The following is a 22,217-nucleotide window of genomic DNA, read 5'->3' on the forward strand; positions in this document are numbered from 1 at the left end:
TTCAACATTATGAAGTTTTGTAAGCTAAGTCATGACAAAGAAGTGATACTGCTAATCCTTCCCAGTTTATAGTTTCAACCCCCGGAACCCTATTCGTCATCTGGAATAATGATTGTGCAGTAAAACAGAATAAATAGAAGCAGCGCAGCAAGTCAGTTCCTTTTGTTTCTCTGGCCTCTGACTTACTTGGATGGGAGAATGGCCAAAAAAAAAAAGTCTGCTGAGTATCTCAGATATAGGGAATGGGTCCTCACCAGACTATAAAAATAGACCAGTAAAAGCCATAACAGTAGTGTGATATGTGTGTTTTTTTTTTTTTTTTCTTTCCTAATTCCTCTGGCAACAAACCACATACTGGGATGGGATTTTTTTTTTTTTTAAGCATATTTAAACTCACACTCTTTATGTAATGAGGATTTCAGTGTAGGGTTTTTCTGCAGAATACCATTTGGTCCTACTAAGAACTGTCTGTTCAAATGTTTGAGCATTTGATTGAAAAATCCTTCTTAGCCTTTTTAAAGGTAAGTCATATGCTTTTTTTTTTTTTAACAGAAAAGATTTCTATGTCCCAAATGATAGATGACTCTACTATATAAACCCTCTTAAGAAGTTGTATAAGAGTAACAACAAAAAGCTTGTAACTGTTTTGGTTTTTTTTTTCCAAGTCATTAGGCTTTATTTAAAAATTGGGTTTGTGTTGTTTTCCAAGTTGCTAATATTTTTACATTTTATGTTAAAAAAATATTAAAACCTTGTCTAATGGTCAATGACATTTTATTTTTGATGTTTAAAATCTTATGCCTGCTATAAACCTTTACTTTTTAATATTTAAAAATGAGTTTTAATCCAATTGAAATTGTAAAACTTTCATTGTACACATAGGCTATTTATACCTGATTTTTAAATTAATAAAAAATTATCATAAAATAAATATAATACATTAGTTATAAATGACTTGCCACTCATGTCAATATGCTTTCCAGTATGCAATTAACTACTGAAAAGTAACTAATTACTTTTCAGAGTCATTAGTGTGTTTAAATTTTTATCTCAATTGCATTAAGTTTTCATGAACCTGACTTTGTAACATGGTTAAACACAATATGTATTTTGGATATGTTCTTGTTAGGTATTTTTTTCTAATGAAAAAGATACTATAATTGCTACTGGGAATGGTAAGTTATATTGCAAGTAATGATTCTAGATTTAATTAGTATAAATTTTATAAAATTTGGTGAGAAAATAAAAACCAAAACTACTACTTTTGACTATTTAGGAAGCTTATAAATATCAGCAAATTATTTCCTTGAATGTTGATACCAAGTTTAAAGGATAAATCACTCTAGAAAAATTACAAGTTTCAAATTAATTACAGTAAGATAATTCATATATAACTGTAAATGGCATAAATTCTCTGGAGTAAATCTTATACAGTTTCTAGAATCACCAAGAAACATAGTGAAAGATGTTTTAAAAATGTTTGCATGTACTTTTCAGTCCTCTTCTATGTGGTCTTAAGTTAGTAACGTCTTTTGGGTCTAAAATAAACATTGCTTTCAATACTGGCTCACGAAACAACCAAAATGAGATTTTTAAAAAGTTTTGTTATTCAGCGTCCAGTGGTCCATTGGGTTTTATGAGAAAAAATATGTGGAAAATTTTTATTTACTAGAAACACGATTAAACCAAAACAATGATGAATCAAATACACAACCATCAGCTAACAGGTTAGCCCAGGAAGAATATCATAATTACAACTGGAAAATATGTGGGCAGAATGTACTGGAAATTTTAGAATTTCTAATTGCCTCCCTTATTTTTTATGAAAACGTTTGGGCATGTTTACTCCAACACATGAATCTTGTAGATTTTTTGTTTCTGAAGGAATTCTGTAACTATATTTTGATTTAATTGTAAGCTGTTTTAGTTCACTGGCCCAAGTTATGGCTAAAAGTTTCAAATAGCATCTTCTAAGCTAGCAGATGCCTCTCCATTTGGGTGATACTCTGAGTTCCTATATACATAAATAATAAATAATTTCATCAGATTTTATTGTAATCTATGTGTTTTGCAAATAATCATTCCTATTTGTGTAAACTATACATATTTATTAGATTTCTAAAAAAAATTTGACCAATATGAAATAACACTACACTGTTTAATAGTAAGGTTGTTCAAAATAATATTTCATGATAACATATCAAAATAACATTTCCTATGATAAGAATTTTATACTAATATCATTTACTTTTATTTGGCATTCACAACCTTATCTGTTTAAAAAAAATTTTTTTTAATGTTTATTTATTTTTGAGTCAGAGGCAGAGCATGAACAGGGGAGGGGCAGAGAGACAGGGAGACACGGAATCTGAAACAGGTTCCAGGCTCTGAGCTGTCAGCACAGAGCCTGACTTGGGGCTCGAACCCACGAACTGTGAGATCATGACCTGAGCCGAAGTCAGATGCTTAACAAACTGAGCCACCCAGGCGCCCCTTACAACCATATCTGTTGAGTATTACAGCATTTTAGAGAAAATTAAGCCACAGAGAAACTATGCTATTAAGACCCAAAATTGAACCTAAATCACTTGACTTCAAATTCCAAAATCTGAACTATTGTAGATCACATGCTATCTTACTGTTTATACTATAATTTGGGGTGGGAAAAAAAAAGCATTCCTGTCTGAGCTTCAAGGATCAAGAAGTGCTCTAGACAATCTTATTTAAACCAACATGAATCAAAGAGAATCATTTCAAACCTATAGTAATCCCTGTAATCAAGTACTCCAAAAGACAGGCTTGTTTCTAGAAGGATCCTTAGTATGATACATGAAGTACAATATACTTACTGCTTTAATTTTTTAAGAATACCACCAAGTTTTAAATTGTAATGTTTTAAAAGTATAATTTAGTGATGTGTCTTATTGTTTCATATTATAGATGTTTATAATTTTTTTCTATTGTGAATTTTTAGCTACACCTATTCTAATATGATAAAAAAGGACTGTGGTAACTTCAATAAGAAAAGATAAGAGAGAACTTCTCATCTAGGTATTTAAGAGTCTTCTGCAGAGCCCTTGAGTTCTGTGAGGATGACTCAGAACCCAAGTGAAGTGTGATACGAAGGGGAAAGGGCCACAGAGTTCCTGCTCCCTTTTATCAGAAGAGGTTTTCTGCTTATATATTGGAATTTCATGTAAAGAATTCTGTCTCTAAACAGAAGTTTATAAAGTACTGATCTAACGGCCTTCTGTTTCCACATGATGAAATGCAACCAGATTTAAATTATTGATTTACACCCATTACAAATAGCTGGGATTTGAATCTGCATCTTACTCATGTCTAGGAAACCATGGCTTTGTAAACACACCTAGTTACAGTGTAGGGCCAGAAAGTGAAAAGGAATTTAATTTTGAAAGCTAACTTTCATCATTTATACACAACTTGTTAAATTAATCACCCCTCACAACTCCAAAAATGGGGTCTGTGGGCAGATACTGTATTTATTAGGTAAAGAAGGCTGTGTATCAAAAGAACAGTGTAATGTGTGTGTGCTTGAAAACAGAAGTGTGTGGTCTGGTTTTCAATTCTAAGAAAATGTGGAGGGAAAGTTCATGGATAGAATAAGAAATCTGAGGTACTCACTCATCAGTAAGAAAATGTCATCCCAGCCCTGGCATTCATTTATGGTACAAATACTCTTGTAATCTGAAGCTTTTTCAAGTTTTGCAGTTTACATCCCAGAAAATTTACCTCTGGGTCATGCCTTTTCTGGGTGGAGTTTCCCAAGGAATACAGCTTTGATCACACATGGGAAGAATTACAGATTCTCTAAGAATTTTATCTGATTTTCTGACCTATTTACTGGAAAGGTTTATTATAGCTCAGTCTCTCAGTTTCCACCACCAGGTTTCCAACATAATGGAAAGACATAATGCTCATAAATTCATTCTGGAAACACTCCACTGATTTGACAACAAAAAAGTAAAGAAAAAAAAGTACCCTTTTTTCCTTCTTTCAAAGATAACCCAAGGGAATAAAATAGACTCACAAATTCTACAAAAGGAATAGGATCTATAATCTATAAACTGATAGGATACAGGTGATCTCCCTCTAGACTCCAGAAAGGTATGTGATAAGTGATATTTTAAAATACGCCTTTTTTTTTTCTTTTCTCTGCTTTATACAAGTCTCAGCAATTGGTTTTTCTTTACTGTGCCTGTGATGATTCTTTGCTTTCTAAATGTATTTACTTGAAACAAGAAGTAAATTATTGCAGATTTTGATGTCTTGTCTATTCCTATGAAGGAGAAATAACAATAAATAATAAAATGTAATCCAAAATTAGCAAGTGAAATAAATTACTATTTTAATATGTAAGGAATTTGTTATTAAGAAAACCAAGTTCACAAGACACAGATTTACAAGCCTTACCAAATTTGAGAGGAGAATGGGGACAAACAACACTTTTTTTTTTTCCCTGAAGATAAACATGGGTGGAAAAACTGGTGAATGTGCTGTAACCTGAACTTTCTTATGTAGTCAGCGTGTGTCTTACATAGTGTGTTGGGCCCTCCTTTGCCTCAGGTGAATAAAACTAAATTTAATAATATGAAGCATAAAGCTAAGGGAGGAGTTTAATAACAATACTTCATTACTCATGGTTTCAAGGCACTGAAGGATAATGAACCCAAGTAATGTCGCGTATCTTACGTATTATTAGGGGGAAAAGTTGGAAACTTACAACAAAGTAACAAAAGTGAGTCAGTCAAATAAAAATTTGAAAGAAGTACATAAACACAGTCTCTCTCAAAACTATTAGTACATGTGTGAAGTGATGTTAGATTAATACTTACAGCTTTGCTTATATATCATCCAGACCAGTGTTATTCCAATAACCATCTAACGGCATGATTCAACAGAATAAGTTACTGGATACTTCTTTTTTCTGATGAGCTTGACTCAACAGCAGTGGGATGGATACACTATATCACTTCAGTTTTAAGTTTAAAGCAGACAGAGCCTATGTAGGACCCAGGCATGACCATTACTTGACAGGCCTGGGGCTCAGGGTCCTCAGAAGTCATAATCATGAGTTTCCAGGTTTAGAGAGGGAAGTATTGGACAACATGTGCTGTTGCCTGAGTCCTCCAGTGGACATTCTTGGGACTCTTTGCCCCTTGCAGAAACTTTCCTCTGTAGTACATGGGCTACTTGAATAAAGGAGAATAATTTTGGCAGAAGTCCAATTCACAACTAGGTTATGGCACCTAATCTGGAAAAGGGCAGATAAATGCACAAAATATTTTAGCAGCCATAGAATTGTAATTTTTAAATCATTTTATTTCCATATGTCAGAGTTGCAAATGACATTAATAGGAGTGAAGTTTTTTAGTGATATTTATATAGAACATAAAATAATTTTCCAAAAGGGAAATTTAATACTTGAGTTGTTTCTTTTATGTTTTTATTTATTTTACTAGAGAGAGAGAAAAAGAGAAAGCATGAGTGGAGAAGGGGCAGAGGGAGAGTGAGAATCCTAAGCACACTCCTTGCTGTCAGTGCAGGGCCCAACGAGGGTCTTGATCTCACAAACCATGAGATCATGACCTGAGCCGAAATCAAGAGTCAGACGCATAACCAACTGAGCCACATAGATGCCCCTTCAGTTGCTTTTTAAATTTTTTTTAACGTTTTTATTTATTTTTGAGACAGAGAGAGACAAAGCATGAACGGGGGAGGGTCAGAGAGAGGGAGACACAGAATCTGAAACAGGCTCCAGGCTCTGAGCTGTCAGCACAGAGCCCGACCCGGGGCTCGAACTCACTGACCGCGAGATCATGACCTGAGCTGAAGTCGGCCGCTCAACCGACTGAGCCACCCAGGCGCCCCTTCAGTTGCTTTTAAAAGATAGATTCATGAGGGGCTCCTGGGTAGCTCAGTTGGTTAAAGGTCTGACTTTGGTTCAGGTGATGATCTGGTGGGAGTTCGAGTCCTGTGTTGGGCTCTGTGCTGACAGCTTAGAGCCTGGAGCCAGCTGCAGATTGTGTCTCTTTCTCTGCCCCCGCCCCCTGCTCATTCTCTCTCTCTCTCTCTCTCTCTCTCTCTCTCTCTCTCTCTCTGTCTCAAAAATGAACATTTAAAAACATTAAAAAAATAGATTCATGATATCATATAAAGAAAACTGCAATTTGACTCTGGGGATTTCCTTTCCCAATTTTTAATTGGCTTTGCAAAGCCATAGATTTCTACAGAGATTCTCATAGAGCTTCCTCAGAGAAAGGAGTATGTCACGTGGGAGTAGGTAGACCAGGCTGGGACTCAAGGTCACAGGGTTGCCACCACTGTTGTACTCCATAGTCACTCTGCCTGTTGGTCTTCCATGTAAGAATCTGAAGAACTGATTCAGCTACTTAAATTAAAAACTGCCGATCTCATCCTAGCATCTCATTTTACACATGATGAAATTCAAGTCCTAAGAGATGAAGTGATTTGCCCATTGTCATCTGGCAAGAGAGTAGTAGCACATCAATTTTTGGTTTAATCTCTACTAGTCTACTGGTCTTAACTACACTACATTAGATCCCTGTCTTGATTGCTACTTTAGGTATAACTTGGAAATGAGACGTAGAGGATGGTGTCTGAAATGATGATTCAGCCAATGATTACTTAATTGGCTCCCTTGGATATGACTATTTGTCCATAGTATACAGACCACCCAGATGGGTAGCATGTTACATGATTTCAGAGGGCAAGGAAAGCTGTTCCTCACATGCCATCCCCAAACAATTAATACAAAGCAAACACCACTTGCTCAGTGAGATATGGAAGTCCATAGGAAAACCAAATTACTTGTTTAGACAGCTTATAGATAGTCCTTTTACATTGGGAAAAAACAAAAAACATGTAATATTACTACTATTCACACTTCTTAGCTGCTAGAACCTCGGTGTGAATGAATTCAGTTTATCCTCCTTTACAGTGGAAGTATCCTAGATAGAAGGCATCGGTAAAGGGAGATCACAAAGATAAGAAAGGGTAAAGAGAAATAAATAAAATTGCCATGGGAAAACTCTGTAACATTTATATTCACAATATTGAGGAAAAGTCTAATTTTCCTTATTTTCTTAGCTATGTAAGCAATATTCCTGAAAAACTAAATGGTTCCTCCAGTGGAAATAAGTACTAAGAATATCCTAAGAGTGGCACTTCTGTTGGAACAAAGCTGTGGAGGGAAAATCTGAGACCATAACAAAGTAGAATTTTTGTTATTACATTTACAGTGCTGACAGTAATAATTGGCATGTGACTTTTTTTTTTTTTTTATATATATCTATAGTCTCCATTCTGTTGGCATTTATGTTTTCCATGGCCTTGGGCAATAAAGTAGAGAATTTTTGTTTATAAGCTACAAAGCACATTTTGGCTCTTTATCAACGTCAGGTCAGCCCCATTTAAAAAAAAAAATACTGTTACAACCAAAATATGAAGGTGTTTTAAAATCCTAGAAGTAATAAATTCTTATTAACTTTGTTAAAATAGAATCCACTCGTTTCATTAATCATTTCCTTTCAATCTTTATGAAATAGCCACATACTGTACAGAAAGATATCAAAAATAAGACTGACTAGTGGAAATACACACTGGCACAAATTAGTTGATTTTAACCGAATTGGTGTGAATCAAATGTTCATGATGACAAAATAAATAATGTTGCAGTTTCATATGTAAAAATAAAACAAAAACAAAAAAACCCTGTGAGACTAGTAACAAAGAAATGTCTGTCATTAAACATCCTTTACATTCATTATGTATTTTCTTTAAATTCTTCCCACCTTTAGTGTATTCAAAAGCCAATTATTAACAATGAAATTGAAAGTACATTCTTTAAAATATTTGTTTTTAACACTATAAAAAAAATTCAAGCATGAGCTCAGTATTCATGAAAGATTTTTTTAATAGTGATTATAATTTTGGTGTTATTAGACAATATTCTGGTATTAATTTACTGACAATGTATTTTCCCAATGTAACCGTGTTTTTTTTGTTTTGTTTTGTTTTAACAGATAGCTTACAAATGATTAGAAGAATTAATTCTTTCTGAGACTCCTCAGATCATTTCCTATAAAATTTGTATCTTGCTGTATACTTGTGAATAAGGTATAGTAAAGACACCATCTATTACCATACTTGTTTAGCATTGGACAGAGAAGACATGGGTCAGGATACCTCCAGTTTGCAGGAGAACTCCAGGCAAGATGTGGGTGGCTGTGCTTGAGTGGAGAAGCCAGATAAAGAGCAAAGATGCATCTAAGTGTCCTGGGCTGAGGGTAGATAGATGAGGGAGAAAGTACAGTAAGCAAGTTCTCCTTAGATAAGATTTCAGTGTTAATCATCCATAGGAAGAAAATTTTAAAAGAGGGGAATTTTAAAGAAATACTCTATATGACAATGTTCTTTATTTCTTCCACTGGTAAATAGTGAAAAGCAAGACAGGAGAGGACCTAACCTAGAAAGTCAGTTTCATCAAACAAAAATTATTTATTCATAACCGGCTAAATGCTTGTTCAGTTGTGTTTTCTTTGTACTTTGATCTTCTTGTACTGATATTTAAGCTTCTGTTTTATGATCTCTTTCTAATGCTAGGACCAGACCTCTGGAAACCACCTAATCAGACCTGGGAGTTTGAAAGAAGCAGGTGCTGAACCTTAATTTCTCCCCTGATTAAGAAAATGGGCTGTGACCGAAACTGTGGGCTCATCGCTGGTGCTGTCATTGGTGCAGTCCTGGCCGTGTTTGGAGGCATTCTGATGCCAGTCGGAGACATGCTTATTGAGAGGACAATCAAAAAGGTACAAGTATTCTAAAGGATACTTCTTGTCATTCATTTCTTGTCATTTGTATTTCCTGGTAACTGGCAACTTTGTATCTTTAATACAAAGGTGATTATGAGCCATTACAACTTCACACAGTTGAGAAATGTTAAAAGCATAATGTACTTTTAACATGAATGCATCACTATCTTAAGTATAATATCCAAATTCTCATCAAAGGTGTTTAGAAGTGTACAAGTTAGTAGAAATAATTGTTTTTCATTATGCCTAAGGACTATATTGATGAGCTTCTGAATGAGAAATAAGTATGTGTATTTTGTGTATTATATATAAATTTAAAATTGTGTTTAATAATGAAACAGGAATCTTTGGTAAAGCTGGTATAATTTTTTTTATTTGGTAAACTGTTGCTTTTTATAATATATGTAATAACATAATATTGTTTTATAAACATTCCTATTTATAAACATTTATACTGATTCTGCCAAAATACTTCCGGAAATGTTATGTAGGACAAATGTCAGCATAAATGAAATGAGTTGACTGTAGTTTTAACAAAAACTAGAGCGGTTCAATAGCCAGACTTTGCACAACAAAGTAGAGTTCATCTTCCACCTTCCTTCCTTCTATTGTGCTTCACACTCACCGACTTGAACTGAGAGAGAGTAGGAAGACTAGAATAAGAAGCAGATTTGCTGAAGTCCTAAATCAGTGGGTGGCAAATTGAATCAGCTTCAGGAGTTTGAAGACAGGGTTTAAAAAAAAAAAAAAGAAAAGAAAAAAGTGAAGCCTCTAAGAAGTTTCCAAGAACAAGATAACATAAGAACAGGGATAACTGTGAACTTTGAGAGTGTGTATCCTGCCCCAGGGCTAGTATGCTCAGGTTTTTTACACATAATCCTACCCAAGTAAAAGCTATCTGAGTGCTGGCCTCAGCTCTCAGCCTGCTTAGATGTCAATGCCCTGGCAGAGACAGATAGACAGATAGATAGACAGACAGACAGACAGACAGATAGATAGATAGGAACCATTACCTCAATAACATCCTATTGTCTTATCTTTGATACTAAGACATTAATATATATATATATACACACACACACACACATACATACGTATATATACACATACATACACACATATATGTGTGTATATATGTGTGCCTGTATATGTGTGTGTGTGTGTGTGTGTGTGTGTGTGTATATATATATATATATTTACTCAATAATAACATAGGGCATTTTTATCTTTTGCTAACAGGTTGTAAATCTTCAACCCCATGCATTTAACTTTAAAAATATATTGTAGGGGCACCTGGGTGGCTCAGTTGGTTAGGTGACTGTCTTTGGCTTAGGTCATGATCTCATAGTTCATGAGTTTGAACCCCACATCAGGCTCTTCGCTGTCAGCACAGAGACTGCTTTTGATCCTCTGCCCCACCCCCCTCTGCCTCTCCCCAGCTCTACTTGCTTAGCATTTGACAAAGATGACATGGGTCCACATACCTTCAGTTTACAGGAAAACTCCAGGCAGGATGTGGGGGGCTGTGCTTGGGTTGAGAAGCCAGATAAAGGGAGAAGATGCATATAGATATTTATTTATGTATATATATATATTATATATATTATATATGCATATATATAATATATATTATATGTAAATAATATAGATTTATATATTATATATGTTTATTATGTTTATATATTATTTATATATACATAAATATAAATATAGATAGAAATTGAATGTCATCCCCTCCCTTGGAATGTCCAGTTTTCTTGCTATTATTCATGATACAGTTCAAAAGAGACAGGCAGATGCTGGTGAGGTGGAGCTTATGTAACCATGTGAGTTGGAGCTCCATTGCACAGCGCTCTTGCTATTCTATAAATTCTGCTTCCCTTCTGGGCCTTCTGTGGAGAAAGAACAGATACAGTATCTGTACTAACACTCAGGCTATAATTTATCTTCTGGAAAAGTCTCCAGAATGGAAATTCCCAATAATCTCCTACTACACAGCATTTTAGACTGTTTTTTTCCAACACACAAATGGTGTCCAGTAGTTGAATATTGTTCACTTATCTTTTTCTTCTTCATTCAACAGTATTAGTACAGATAGTTTTTTCTTTTTTTTTTTTTTAATTTTTTTTTTTCAACGTTTTTTATTTATTTTTGGGACAGAGAGAGACAAAGCATGAACGGGGGAGGGGCAGAGAGAGAGGGAGACACAGAATCGGAAACAGGCTCCAGGCTCTGAGCCATCAGCCCAGAGCCTGACGCGGGGCTCGAACTCACAGACCGCGAGATCGTGACCTGGCTGAAGTCGGACGCTTAACCGACTGCGCCACCCAGGCGCCCCAGTACAGATAGTTTTTTTGTTCAATCATGTGCAAAGAGCTAACATCTATTTTAACTGTCTAATGTATATCTCTAACTTCATAATAGTTGTTCATGAGGAAATAAGAGTTTTGAGATGTCAAAAAATTTACTTTTATATAGTGACAGAGAGTAAAATAATTTTTTTACTTCAACAATATAAAATTTAACCAGGGGAAAGCATAGTATACCAAAACATAAAGAACCATGAAAATAGGGTATTATATGGGAATTTGCTATTTAGAAAGAGAAGTCTCAAAACATTTGATCACTTCCGAAAGATGAAACTGTTGGATTTTCAAAAAGGATAAGATTTTGGAAGTTCAAAAGAGGGCTGTAATAAAGGCATCAGAGGGCTGAAGAATATTATAGGAAAAGGTATGAAATGCAACTAAGTGCTGTAAAAAGGGAAGGAAGAACATATCAACTGTGCCCAAAATATGGGATCTACAAAAGAGATGATTAGAAAAACAACATGGGGTAAAATATATGAAGCTTTGAACATCAGGAAGAAGAATATTTAATTGGCCATGTGACAGGCAGTAGTGGTTGGTGGATCTTTCCTGGTAGGTGTAAGAGATAAGAAAACCTGCATTTAACGATTCATATCACATGGCTTCCATTTATTTAGTGCTGTGAAGAGCTTCATATACACTAGTTCATTTAATCTTTGCAGATATCTATGAGATCCTCTTATTGTACCCACTTTAGTCACAAGACCTTAAATCTACTTGCCAACTCATGTGGCCAAAAGGAGTCAGTTCCCAAACCTAGACAATCTGAAGGCAGAGACTAGATGATACACAGTCTTGTGCAGTATGATCCTACAATAAAAAGAGTTGGAGAGACCAAAAACAAGAGAACAGGGGGCACGTGGGTGGCACAGTCGGTTAAGCATCCAACTTGTGATTTCAGCTCTGATCATCATCTCACAGTTCATGAGTTTGAGCCCCACATTGGGTTCTACACTAACAGTGCAAAGCCTGCTTGGGATCCTCTCTCTTACTCTTTCTCTGACCTTCTCCACTCACACAGTTGCTCTCTCTCTCTCAAAATAAATAAACATTAAAAAAAAGAGTTTAAACAAAAAACAGGAAAACAAGGAAAAATTATGCAGGACATGGCCATTTTCAAGGAGAATTTAAGATTCCCTTTTAGGAAGATCTTTGCACAATCTGCACATTATGTAACAAAGGCACTCTGGGCTAGTGTAGTGGAGTACATAGAAAAAAATGGGTGATGGAGCGTAATGGCAGTTTGGATATGGAACTAAATTAGGAGGGAGGGCAAAAACACTTCAAGATGTCCAGTTGAATTATTGGGAGAGATGTATATCTTAGGAGAATAAAAGAGGTTTTATGAGTGTTTTGACGTGAACATCAGTATTTCAAAGGTCAGTACTCAGATTGATTTGATCATTGATCTAGAGATTACAGATAAAACTAAACAATCTATTTGCTATCTAGATGGCTTGAACGTCAAGACAAAAAAAAAAAGCAGAGAGATTACTATAGGTTTTATACATAATTCAGAGGTATAAAAACAAAAAAATGATTTTATGAATGAAGAAATAAAAACAGAAGAGTGTAATTACTTTGGAGGTTAATATAAGGCTAGTGCTCAAAGAAAGAGAAAATGCTCTGAGGCAGATGAAAATTCAGGAAAAAATGATTAGGACATGGTTACTAATGTTCTTGAAAATATAAATTCAGTAGGGTAGGGTAATAAAGAGAGGTATGCAACAAAGAAATAGAGTGCTTTCTCTTCTTGTTTTTGACATAAGAGTTATCTGTCCAATCTTGTACAAGACAAAAGGGGATGGTATGGATCTAGACCCTAGAAGGAGGAAGAGGAACAAAACAGATTAAGGAAGAATGAGTATCCAAAAATATTAAATGATAGTTTATATTGTATGCCTGCCACAAATCTATAGCCTAAAACTAATCACCAGAACCTCTCCAATGGTCAGAATCTGTGATACATTTAAAACTAAGCCTGGTTTTGCTCTCAGATTTCCATATAGTCATGTTGATCTTATCAACTTTAGTCCTATAAAGATGCTGGGACTTGTTCTTTCTTTATACAGGGTATTTCTTTTTTCTTTAGTTTACAAAACTGTTCTAAAAGTAAGGTTGGAATATATATCTGTTTGAAATACAGTCGGAGTCAAATCTCTGAATTATGTGTAAACCCAAAGAGCCAAGTCATTTAGGGTAAAGCTGTTATTTTACAAATAAAGAATAATTTTAGTACCAGTCAGTTTTGTTTGCCGCTGAAACTCACTGAAGACTACTTTCTTCATTTAATTGACTAACAGCAAATTGGGAAAGTTATTACCTATATACAAGCACCTTTTAAAACTATTAAGTTGCTTAATTTAAAAAAAAGATCAGAAAATCATCCCATAGTTATCTCATTCATAAAGCAAAGCTGGGACTGTATGATATCTTCAGTTCTAAAAGAGCACCCTGAAACTGGCATTTAAAATGGTCTAAAATAGTCCAGAAAATTTATTTCTTTCATATATATATATATATATATATACATATATATGTATATATATATATATATATAAAATGTGTATATATATGCATATATATAAACAACATTAACAATAAATAACAATATTTATTAACAATAAATAAACAAACATTAAAAACATATACATATAAAATGTGTGTATAGTGTGCACAAATATACAGATGTATATACACATCTATACATATACACATGCATTCATTTTACTCTTAATTTTTAAGGGATGTTTTCTAGGGACTTCATGCTTTTTATGGATTACAGCTGATAACTTTCTTACCAGTACTTTTGACTATGATTCCTAACAGATAAGAGTGGAGCCAACAGGTTTATGCAACCTTATGTAGATAAGCAAAGTCAGTGGCATTAGCTTCCACAAATATAGAAACTGGCACAGCACTTTGGAAAAAGGTCAAAGTCCTGCCACCGTTTATAAAAGATAATTTATCACTTGACACTGTTAATATTACTTGATGAATGTTTAATGAATATTGTATAACAGTAGTAATTTTAAATAAATTTTAATTTCCCTATGATATTAAGTATAGAACACCAAGAAGGAAATTAAAGCTCTTTCTTTCCTCCTAAAAGACTAATGTTAAATTATACATCATTTCTTTGCACACTTCCTGAAAAGAATAATCCTTTAGTAACTTGTAAGACATGCTTTCAGATAAAATAAGTTGAAATAATTAGTTGTTTATTAAAATATCCAATATTGGACTCAATAGTCCATATTTTAATAATATAAATTAACATTTATATTGCTTCAGTAATATGTGCTTATTGTATTTCCAGATATGAAAAAATAATTTGTATAAATTATGCTAATGATAATATATGAGAACATAAGCATGAACATGAAACAGTCCAAAGTAAATTTTAAATTAAAATAGAGGCATAAAAATGAATTAAACACTACATACATTAGCATTTTAATTGCAATAATAAAATTACTTAAAAAGGGTTTCAAGAAATAGCAGGTAAGCATATATAATTTTTCCCCCAGTCCAATTTTTATTGACATATCAACATAATTTACTACTCAAGCCAAATGCAGAATCTCCCATATTAAGTTCTTACATAAACTTTGGAGGCTAATGACCTGGGTTTCAGAAACATTAAATCCAATCAGTTTCCCCAAATTGGTGTTTTAACTGATGACTTGATATCTGAGACTGAAGTCATTTTTTGACTCTCAGCACAGCTGCCACTAATATTGTAATTCAGTCTCCGTGAGCATGCACATGCAAGCATGCATGCACACATATGCCCATGTACGTAATACACACTTTTTTGAATGTGGGGAAATGGTTTGTAACTGGTCCTAACCAGAACAAATTGTGGTAGTAACTGGAAAGGCTGAAGACTCTTTTCAATATGAAGAAACACAGTGCAGAACATTTTAAGGAAGTTTTGATGTCACTGCAGTGAAAATAAATGTAAAAATGATTAAAGAAAAAGAAGTGTCACCATATACTACGTGAGTTATTGCCACATGACTGGGTTAGACATCTCCATTTACTCTGGAGAGTAAATATTAGAGTTCTTCCTCCAAAGAGTAGATAGGATTTGTATAATAGCCAACATTCACTGAATGCTAGCTCTGTGCTAACACTGTTGTTCTAAGTGCTCACATTTATTAATCTCTATAAGAAGCTAGGAGGCTATATATTCAATTAAACCATATTCAACTAATGCTGAGTTTCAAAATACTAATCTCATGTGGTTCAACCTAATAGTATTATTATCCCTATTTTACAAATGAGGAAACTGAGGTATAAAAAAATTAAATAACCTGCCCAAGTTTAATGGTTACCATGGCACCCAACTGGGGATTAAACCCATAGGATCTAGTTTCATTCTTAAACACTTTACTCTGTACCCGGAGGGAAGAAGCCACTCTATATGTTCAGGGTAGGGATAGGATAAGGAAATGTAACTCATAGGTTAAAATCTGCTACACATGATCCTGTCTATTAGTACTTTACAAGATCCTTGAGAAATGGGACAACATATTTTCCACATTGGTACTCTATCTACTCCACCCATGGGAAGTTATCAAGGACATTTTAATAATTACCCTAAAGTTGCCAGTGGTGGTGATGGGCAATGTTTTCCTGCAAAAGCGATAATCTAATGAGTATGTAACAAAGTAGAAGATACTACTATTCCAAACTTCTGCTTTCACATTAATGTAACAAAATAGAAGTTTCAAAGGTTAATAGTTTTCAACCCAGCTGGAGACCATACCATAAGAGTGTCATTAGTTTGGAATCTAGTCAGCACTGGGACTAGTCTACATGCTTAAAGTCAGGGACAGATACTGATGTAGACATCAGCCAAATGAGAGGATTTTGAATTGCATTGTTTTTTTCATGTGCTCATTTATCAGCTTTGTACTTCTAACTTAGTGAAAGGTTTGCAAGATTGGCTAGATAGTGCAAATCCAACTTAACTTTAAGGCCTTTTAAGTTCACAAATGATGTAAAATCCTTTGCTCCTTTTAAAATTAAGGGAACTTGTGGCTTGATTTAGTCTTGGTACTCAAGGAGTGGCTAGCCAATTTTCTAACACATAGAGTAGTCTTAGGATCAGAAGAAATGCATTCCTATTTTGACTGCTTCAATGTTTTTCTCTTTGGCTCTGAACAAACGATGGCATTATGAAACTATGCAAGATTGGAGTAAAAAGACCTGATTTCTCCATTACCTGCTACAAAGTTGTCCTATAACATTGACTAATCATCTGTTTTTCTTAGGACTCATTTCTACCTCTGAATAAATAGAGATGGGGTTAGATGACTCTAACAGCTAATAATTCAATGCATTCATTTCAACTTTTTGCGTTTCATCTTTGCCATTTAAAAAATATCTCCAGATCAACAAATAAGGCAAAGTGTTTCCTGGCCTTTAGAAGAAAGGCATGATGCACTTCTAGTCTTTTGATGTTAAATGCACACACATTAGAGTTAGGGAGGTTTTCTGCCCTGCCAAGTATCTTCCATCACTGTTCCTTTTCAATTCTGTAAACATTTATTGAGTTTATTGCATTAAGAACTAACGTAAAATGTGTGCCTTAAGAGGTGTATGATAAATAATTGATATTGCATTGTCCTTAAGATTTGTATAGTGCAAAGGTAGTAATGTGTAAGTTCGTCTGTATCTTCCCCTCATAAAATCTCTTGAAATTGGTAAATTAACATAGCTTTCAGCTTCAACGATCTCATCAAACATATTTACATGCTTGATCTGCATGTAACTGTGTCTTAATATGGAGCTTGTTACTATTGGAAATAAGACTTTTGGGGAACTAATAAAAAGTTTTTCAAAGACAGTTGGTCATAAAAAGTAATGGTCGAACATCAACATGAGCACAACAGTGAACCCAGTGAAAATGCATTGCAACAGCACAGGATTTTGTAATAGCATTTCAGCTTGGTTCCCTGTTCATCTCTAAGGAATTTCCTTATTCTCTGGATTAAGCAATAAGTAACATATCCTGAAGATATGAAACTTAATCTTACTTCTACCAACTAAGTGCAGAGGTGACAGGAAAACTAAAAGACTGTAATAGCATGGTATGAAAGAGGACTAGTCTAAGAGTCAGAGACTAGGATTTTCATCACAGTTCTGCTATTATTTGCCTGGGTTACCCATGGGCCAGCCACCTGGTTCCTCAGAGCCTCAGTGTTCTCTCCTAGAAAATATGATATTGTTCAATGTCCTTTCCTGACTCATCATTCTATGAATTGATGCTTCCAGGTGAAGGAAACAAATAGATCAGATTGTTCCTGTATTCATAGATCTGTTGGGATTCATTTTCTGTGAAATACTTTTCTTCCTCTTCCTCAAGCACAAAGGTAGAGCTTTCCATTCTAGGCATTCTTCCCAAGGTGCTTAACTGGGAATACTGCCTGCTACCAAATCACCTTTGTTTGCCCTAGTTACTATAGCCTTATAGACTTTGGGCTAAGAGAGTGAAAGCCGGGGAAGGAAACTGGGAGATCATCTATAACCACCTCTTTTATAGATAATGATATTGACCTTGAGTGGTTCGGTGACTTTCCATCCAGTTCCACAGCATCTAAAGCAAGGGAACACGTTTCTAACATGAGGTTTTGTGATTACCTCATTGACATTTTTTCCCCACTTGTTTATCTTTACTACATGGCGCATTGGTGATTTTTAACAAATTCCACAAAATAATAATAGGATAATCTCCTCATTTCATCCTTTTATTGTGTAAGTAATAACTTTAATAATAACATTAGACTGTTGTAGCTTCTGGAAACATGTCTTATTTAGTTGTCACATATATACTAAGTTAGGGATTGAGAAGGATTTTGAAGAGAAGAAGTCAAATTTGTGTTTTTCACCAAGAAATTTTTTTTTAAATTGAATAAATGTTAAGTGATCATCTTCTGAAGTGTCCAACTTTTGAAGAAAAGTTAAAGCTTTCAATACCACCATATTTTTCTCTCTTTTTTCTGTTTTGTCTCATCAATCTGAGGACAGCAGAGAAGTTAATGTTCAACCTGGTAGGAACTTTGTTAGGTTTAATAAAATTTGCTTAATAAGTTATAACTGTTGCAATATAGGGTCACTCTAAAGCTTGCCAATGGTTGGCCTTACATCAACAGCCATGTCTGCAATATTGTACCCTGATTCCCTTTGTAAAAGGTTGACAAAAAGAGGTTGCTATAGTAATTTTTTGAAAACATTTCTGTTGCAACCGTGTGGCAAGATTCACATGAAGAAGGTACTTGAGCTTAGTCCTTGCCTTGGCTAACAAAGTTATAAACTCCCAGAGGTGCCCATATTTACTACAGAGAAATAACCCAAACTTGTTTTCTTTTTCATAGGAGGTTGTACTCGAGGAAGGTACCATTGCTTATCAAAATTGGGTTAAAACAGGCACAGAAGTTTACAGACAGTTTTGGATCTATGATGTGCAAAACCCACAGGAAGTGGTAGCTAACAGCAGCAAAATTAAAGTTAAACAAAGAGGTCCTTACACGTACAGGTGAGTCCTCACAAATAAGTGGCATTCTTTCCTTGACCATACATATTTCTGAAAAACTTCCACTTGAAAAATGCCATTGTTTTCAGATGTACTTCTTCCTGTTCCCCAGTAAAATATCATGAAATATTTTGTTTCTGCCTATATGGAATCCTGATAAGGATTTAATAAGAAATATAGATTTTATTATAAATTCAGCAGTATCAGATAACAACCCTACATTTAAGAAGTCACAGGTGTTTTACAGTTACGACATATATTCTCAACAACTCTGACATATGCATGCATAATAGAAAAAATCTTATCAGAATTTTAAGAACCAGAATATTTTAAGATCCTAAAATTGTATACATTTTATCAGTTATTCTCAAAGTGTGGTTCCCACCCCGACAGCAACAGCCTCACCTGGGAACTTGGTAGAAACACAAATTCTGAGAATCTGCAGATTTTCCCAGATCAAATGAATCAGAGACTCTTGGGTTGGAGCCCAGCAATGAGTTTTACAAATCCCCTGGGTGATTCCAGTACTTACTCAATTTTGAGAACCACAGAATTAAACTGATTTTATGTAACCGCAGTACCTGCTAAGGATTTATAGAAACTAATTTCCAAGTCATATGGGTGTTTATATTGATTCAGTGGCTTCATTCTTATATTTTCTCCAGAACTGAGACCAAAATGCTATGCCTTTCTCTTATATACCCTAATAGTTTAACACAATTCTAAATAGAATGTTCGGGTATTAGAACTAGAGGGGAATGATTAGCTAGGACTTTTCATTTTGTATACTAAAAAACTGACACCAAGGGATATGAAGTGATTGTTATGTTTACACAGACCTAAGAGATGGTACCTCCTAGATTTTTGTGTGTATTTTTATTTCTTATTTAAATTATACACTATGTGTTTTCTCCAACTATCGAAGTAACACAGGGGGGACTGAGGTGCTAAAAGCACTAACTGTAACCAAGGATTAGATTTATGATATCCATGTGGGAACACCATTAAGTCCTGCTGTATCATTTGTTATACAAATGTGTGATTTTCCCTCAAGGATAATTACAACTAGTTACTTAGTTTGATCAGTTTTTATCACAAAATTACATATTTATTATGATTTCATATAACTCGTAGTTTTAATATCTGTTTTAGATAGTCTATATAGTTTCTTTTCCATGCATTAATATATTTTTAGATTGACTACTCACACACAAAATATAATAAAATAACAGTAGTTGTGAAGGTAGTGGCTGCTGCCATAGTATGTGATATATAAGCTACAGAGGGCTGTGGTGACTTTTCTGTCCTAGCAATTGTCCCCAAGTCTCCTGTCTCTGTGCATATGTCTGTGACTATTCACAGTACTGTTGAAGAACACTTGGTTTTCATTGTTAAAAAACAAAACAAAACAAAACAAAACAAAAAAACCTTGGAAAATGTTTTTTTCATGGTCTTAAAGTTACCATGTTATTATCAAAAACTTATATGAGGTGTGCATGGGTGACTCAGTTTGTTAAGTGTTTGATTCTTGATCATGGCTTCATGGCTCAGGTCATGATCTCTGAGTCATGCGATCAAACCCGGTGCTCGGCTTAACACAGAGCACGGAGCCTGCTTGGGATTCTTGCTCTCTCCCTCTCTCTCTGCTCCTCCCCTGCTTGTGCTCTCTCTTTCAAAATAAACAAGTAAACTTAAAAAAAAAAAAAAAGCCTATGCGAGTATCTTACTCCAAAAAAAATTGTTAAGAAATAATAATCTAAGAAAAAATGTTTAAAAAATTATAACTTGACTGAACTGCATGCGTGTGAGGAGGAAACTGAATAGTTGTTAGAATTTGAGAACTCTTTCACTTTTATTTTGCAGGGGTATTTTTTTTTTTATTTTTAAAGATATTCCTTGAGATATGTAGAAACAAACAATATTGAATCTAGCCCTAGACAGCTAATACATAGTTACTTTTTAGAGACTTTAACCTATGTCTCTAAGGGACAAAAGGGTTAGTTTAGATTTACTTGGAGAAGCAATGAGGGGAAGGTTGAATTAGGGAAGTGGGATTTGCAGCTAAAGTTTATAAACAATAAATCCCATTTATATAACAATGTTAAAGGGAATTCTAAACTAGGGTTCATCTTAAGATGTCACCAAAATGGAGTCATTAGTGTCTGTCTGGATACCTTAAATAATAAGAAAATAATTGATTACCTTTCAGAAAAAGTTAATAATTTCATATTCTTCCTAACAGCTAATAAGTTTTACTGAACCTGCCTCCCTATAAATTATACCCTGAATACATTTGAAATTGGAAGTGTAGGAGGATGTCCCTCTTCAAACACAACCACAGCTTATTTGGCTGATGTCTGTTAAAGTGAGTTTACTGAAATTTTGACAAGGTACAGCATTGGTCAAAGCATGAAATTGCCTGGATTGAGATCTTAATTATACATACTGTAAATTACGTGGTCTCTATGAAGACTCAATAATTCCTTGAGAATATTCTCAGGTCCAACATTAATCTTTTATTTAAAAAAATTTTTTTTAATGTTTATTTAATCTTGAGAGAGAGAGACAGAGTGTGAGTGGAGGAGGGGCAGAGAGAGAGAGGGAGACACATAATCTGAAGCAGGCTCCGGACTCTGAGCTGTCAGCACAGAGCCCGACGACATGGGGCTTCATGAACTACGAAATCATGACCTGAGCCTAAGTCAGAGGCTTAACTGACTGAGCCGCTCAGGCACCCCTCATCTTTTATTTTTTTAAGTTACTTGGCTTTGGCAGGAGTACAAAGAAAGCAATTTGGGGCAAAGTCTAAGGCAAATTTCTCCCTTTTACCCCATTAACCAACACTTTCCAAAATCTGTGTACATTTTAATTTTTAAACAAAAGAATTGAGCGATTATGTTCTCCTTCTAAAAGTATTTTCTAAACACAGGCCTCAGTTAAAAGATTTTTCTCTTAGTGCCATCTACTGGTATAATGTTGTAAGTACAACTTAAGTAAATTGGAATCTGGGTAACATTTTGCTATTGTTTCAATTATTTTACATACATAAATTTTACTAAAAATTAAAGTACTTCAATTTTAAATGCTAATAGTAGGTTCTCTAATTTAAAATACAATTATGTAAGAAAAACTAGAAGTTGACTAGTAACAGACTGTCTTGGGTGCTCTTTCGTATTTGTATATTCCTGGTATGTCTACAGTACTTCAAGAAGAATAAATAATAAAGCTTTGATGACATTATATTAAAAATAAATTTTCTATAGTACTGTGAACTCTTTTAAAAGAATGTGAGCCATTAACTAATTTGTTTATTCATGCAAAAAATTATTTATCATGAACTCAATATGTGCCAGGCACTCTGCCTGTGGATACAAAACACTCATAATCCCTACCCTTCAGGAATTTACAACTTTATTACACCGGAGTGAAATGTTGTTCCTTGTCCATGGG

The 22,217-nt window shown here is 34.4% G+C and overlaps 1 protein-coding gene across 3 annotated transcripts in view; it reads left to right on the top strand.

Moving 5' to 3' along the window:
* CD36 (CD36 molecule) overlaps nt 1-22,217 on the top strand; it is a 53,774-nt gene that overhangs the window by 14,796 nt on the left and 16,761 nt on the right. The window contains exons 1-4 of one of the 3 annotated variants that reach the window (XM_049641349.1): nt 145-521; nt 8,067-8,160; nt 8,647-8,852; nt 18,610-18,770. In XM_049641349.1, the coding sequence (XP_049497306.1) occupies nt 8,733-8,852; nt 18,610-18,770 (281 nt within the window). In that variant the 5' untranslated portion in view covers nt 145-521; nt 8,067-8,160; nt 8,647-8,732. Of the gene's footprint in view, nt 1-144; nt 522-8,066; nt 8,161-8,646; nt 8,853-18,609; nt 18,771-22,217 lie in introns of those variants that run through there. The other 2 variants (XM_049641350.1, XM_049641351.1) reach the window with 2 other exon arrangements.

This window comes from Panthera uncia, chromosome A2 (assembly GCF_023721935.1).
Source record: "Panthera uncia isolate 11264 chromosome A2, Puncia_PCG_1.0, whole genome shotgun sequence".
Taxonomy (NCBI): domain Eukaryota; kingdom Metazoa; phylum Chordata; class Mammalia; order Carnivora; family Felidae; genus Panthera; species Panthera uncia.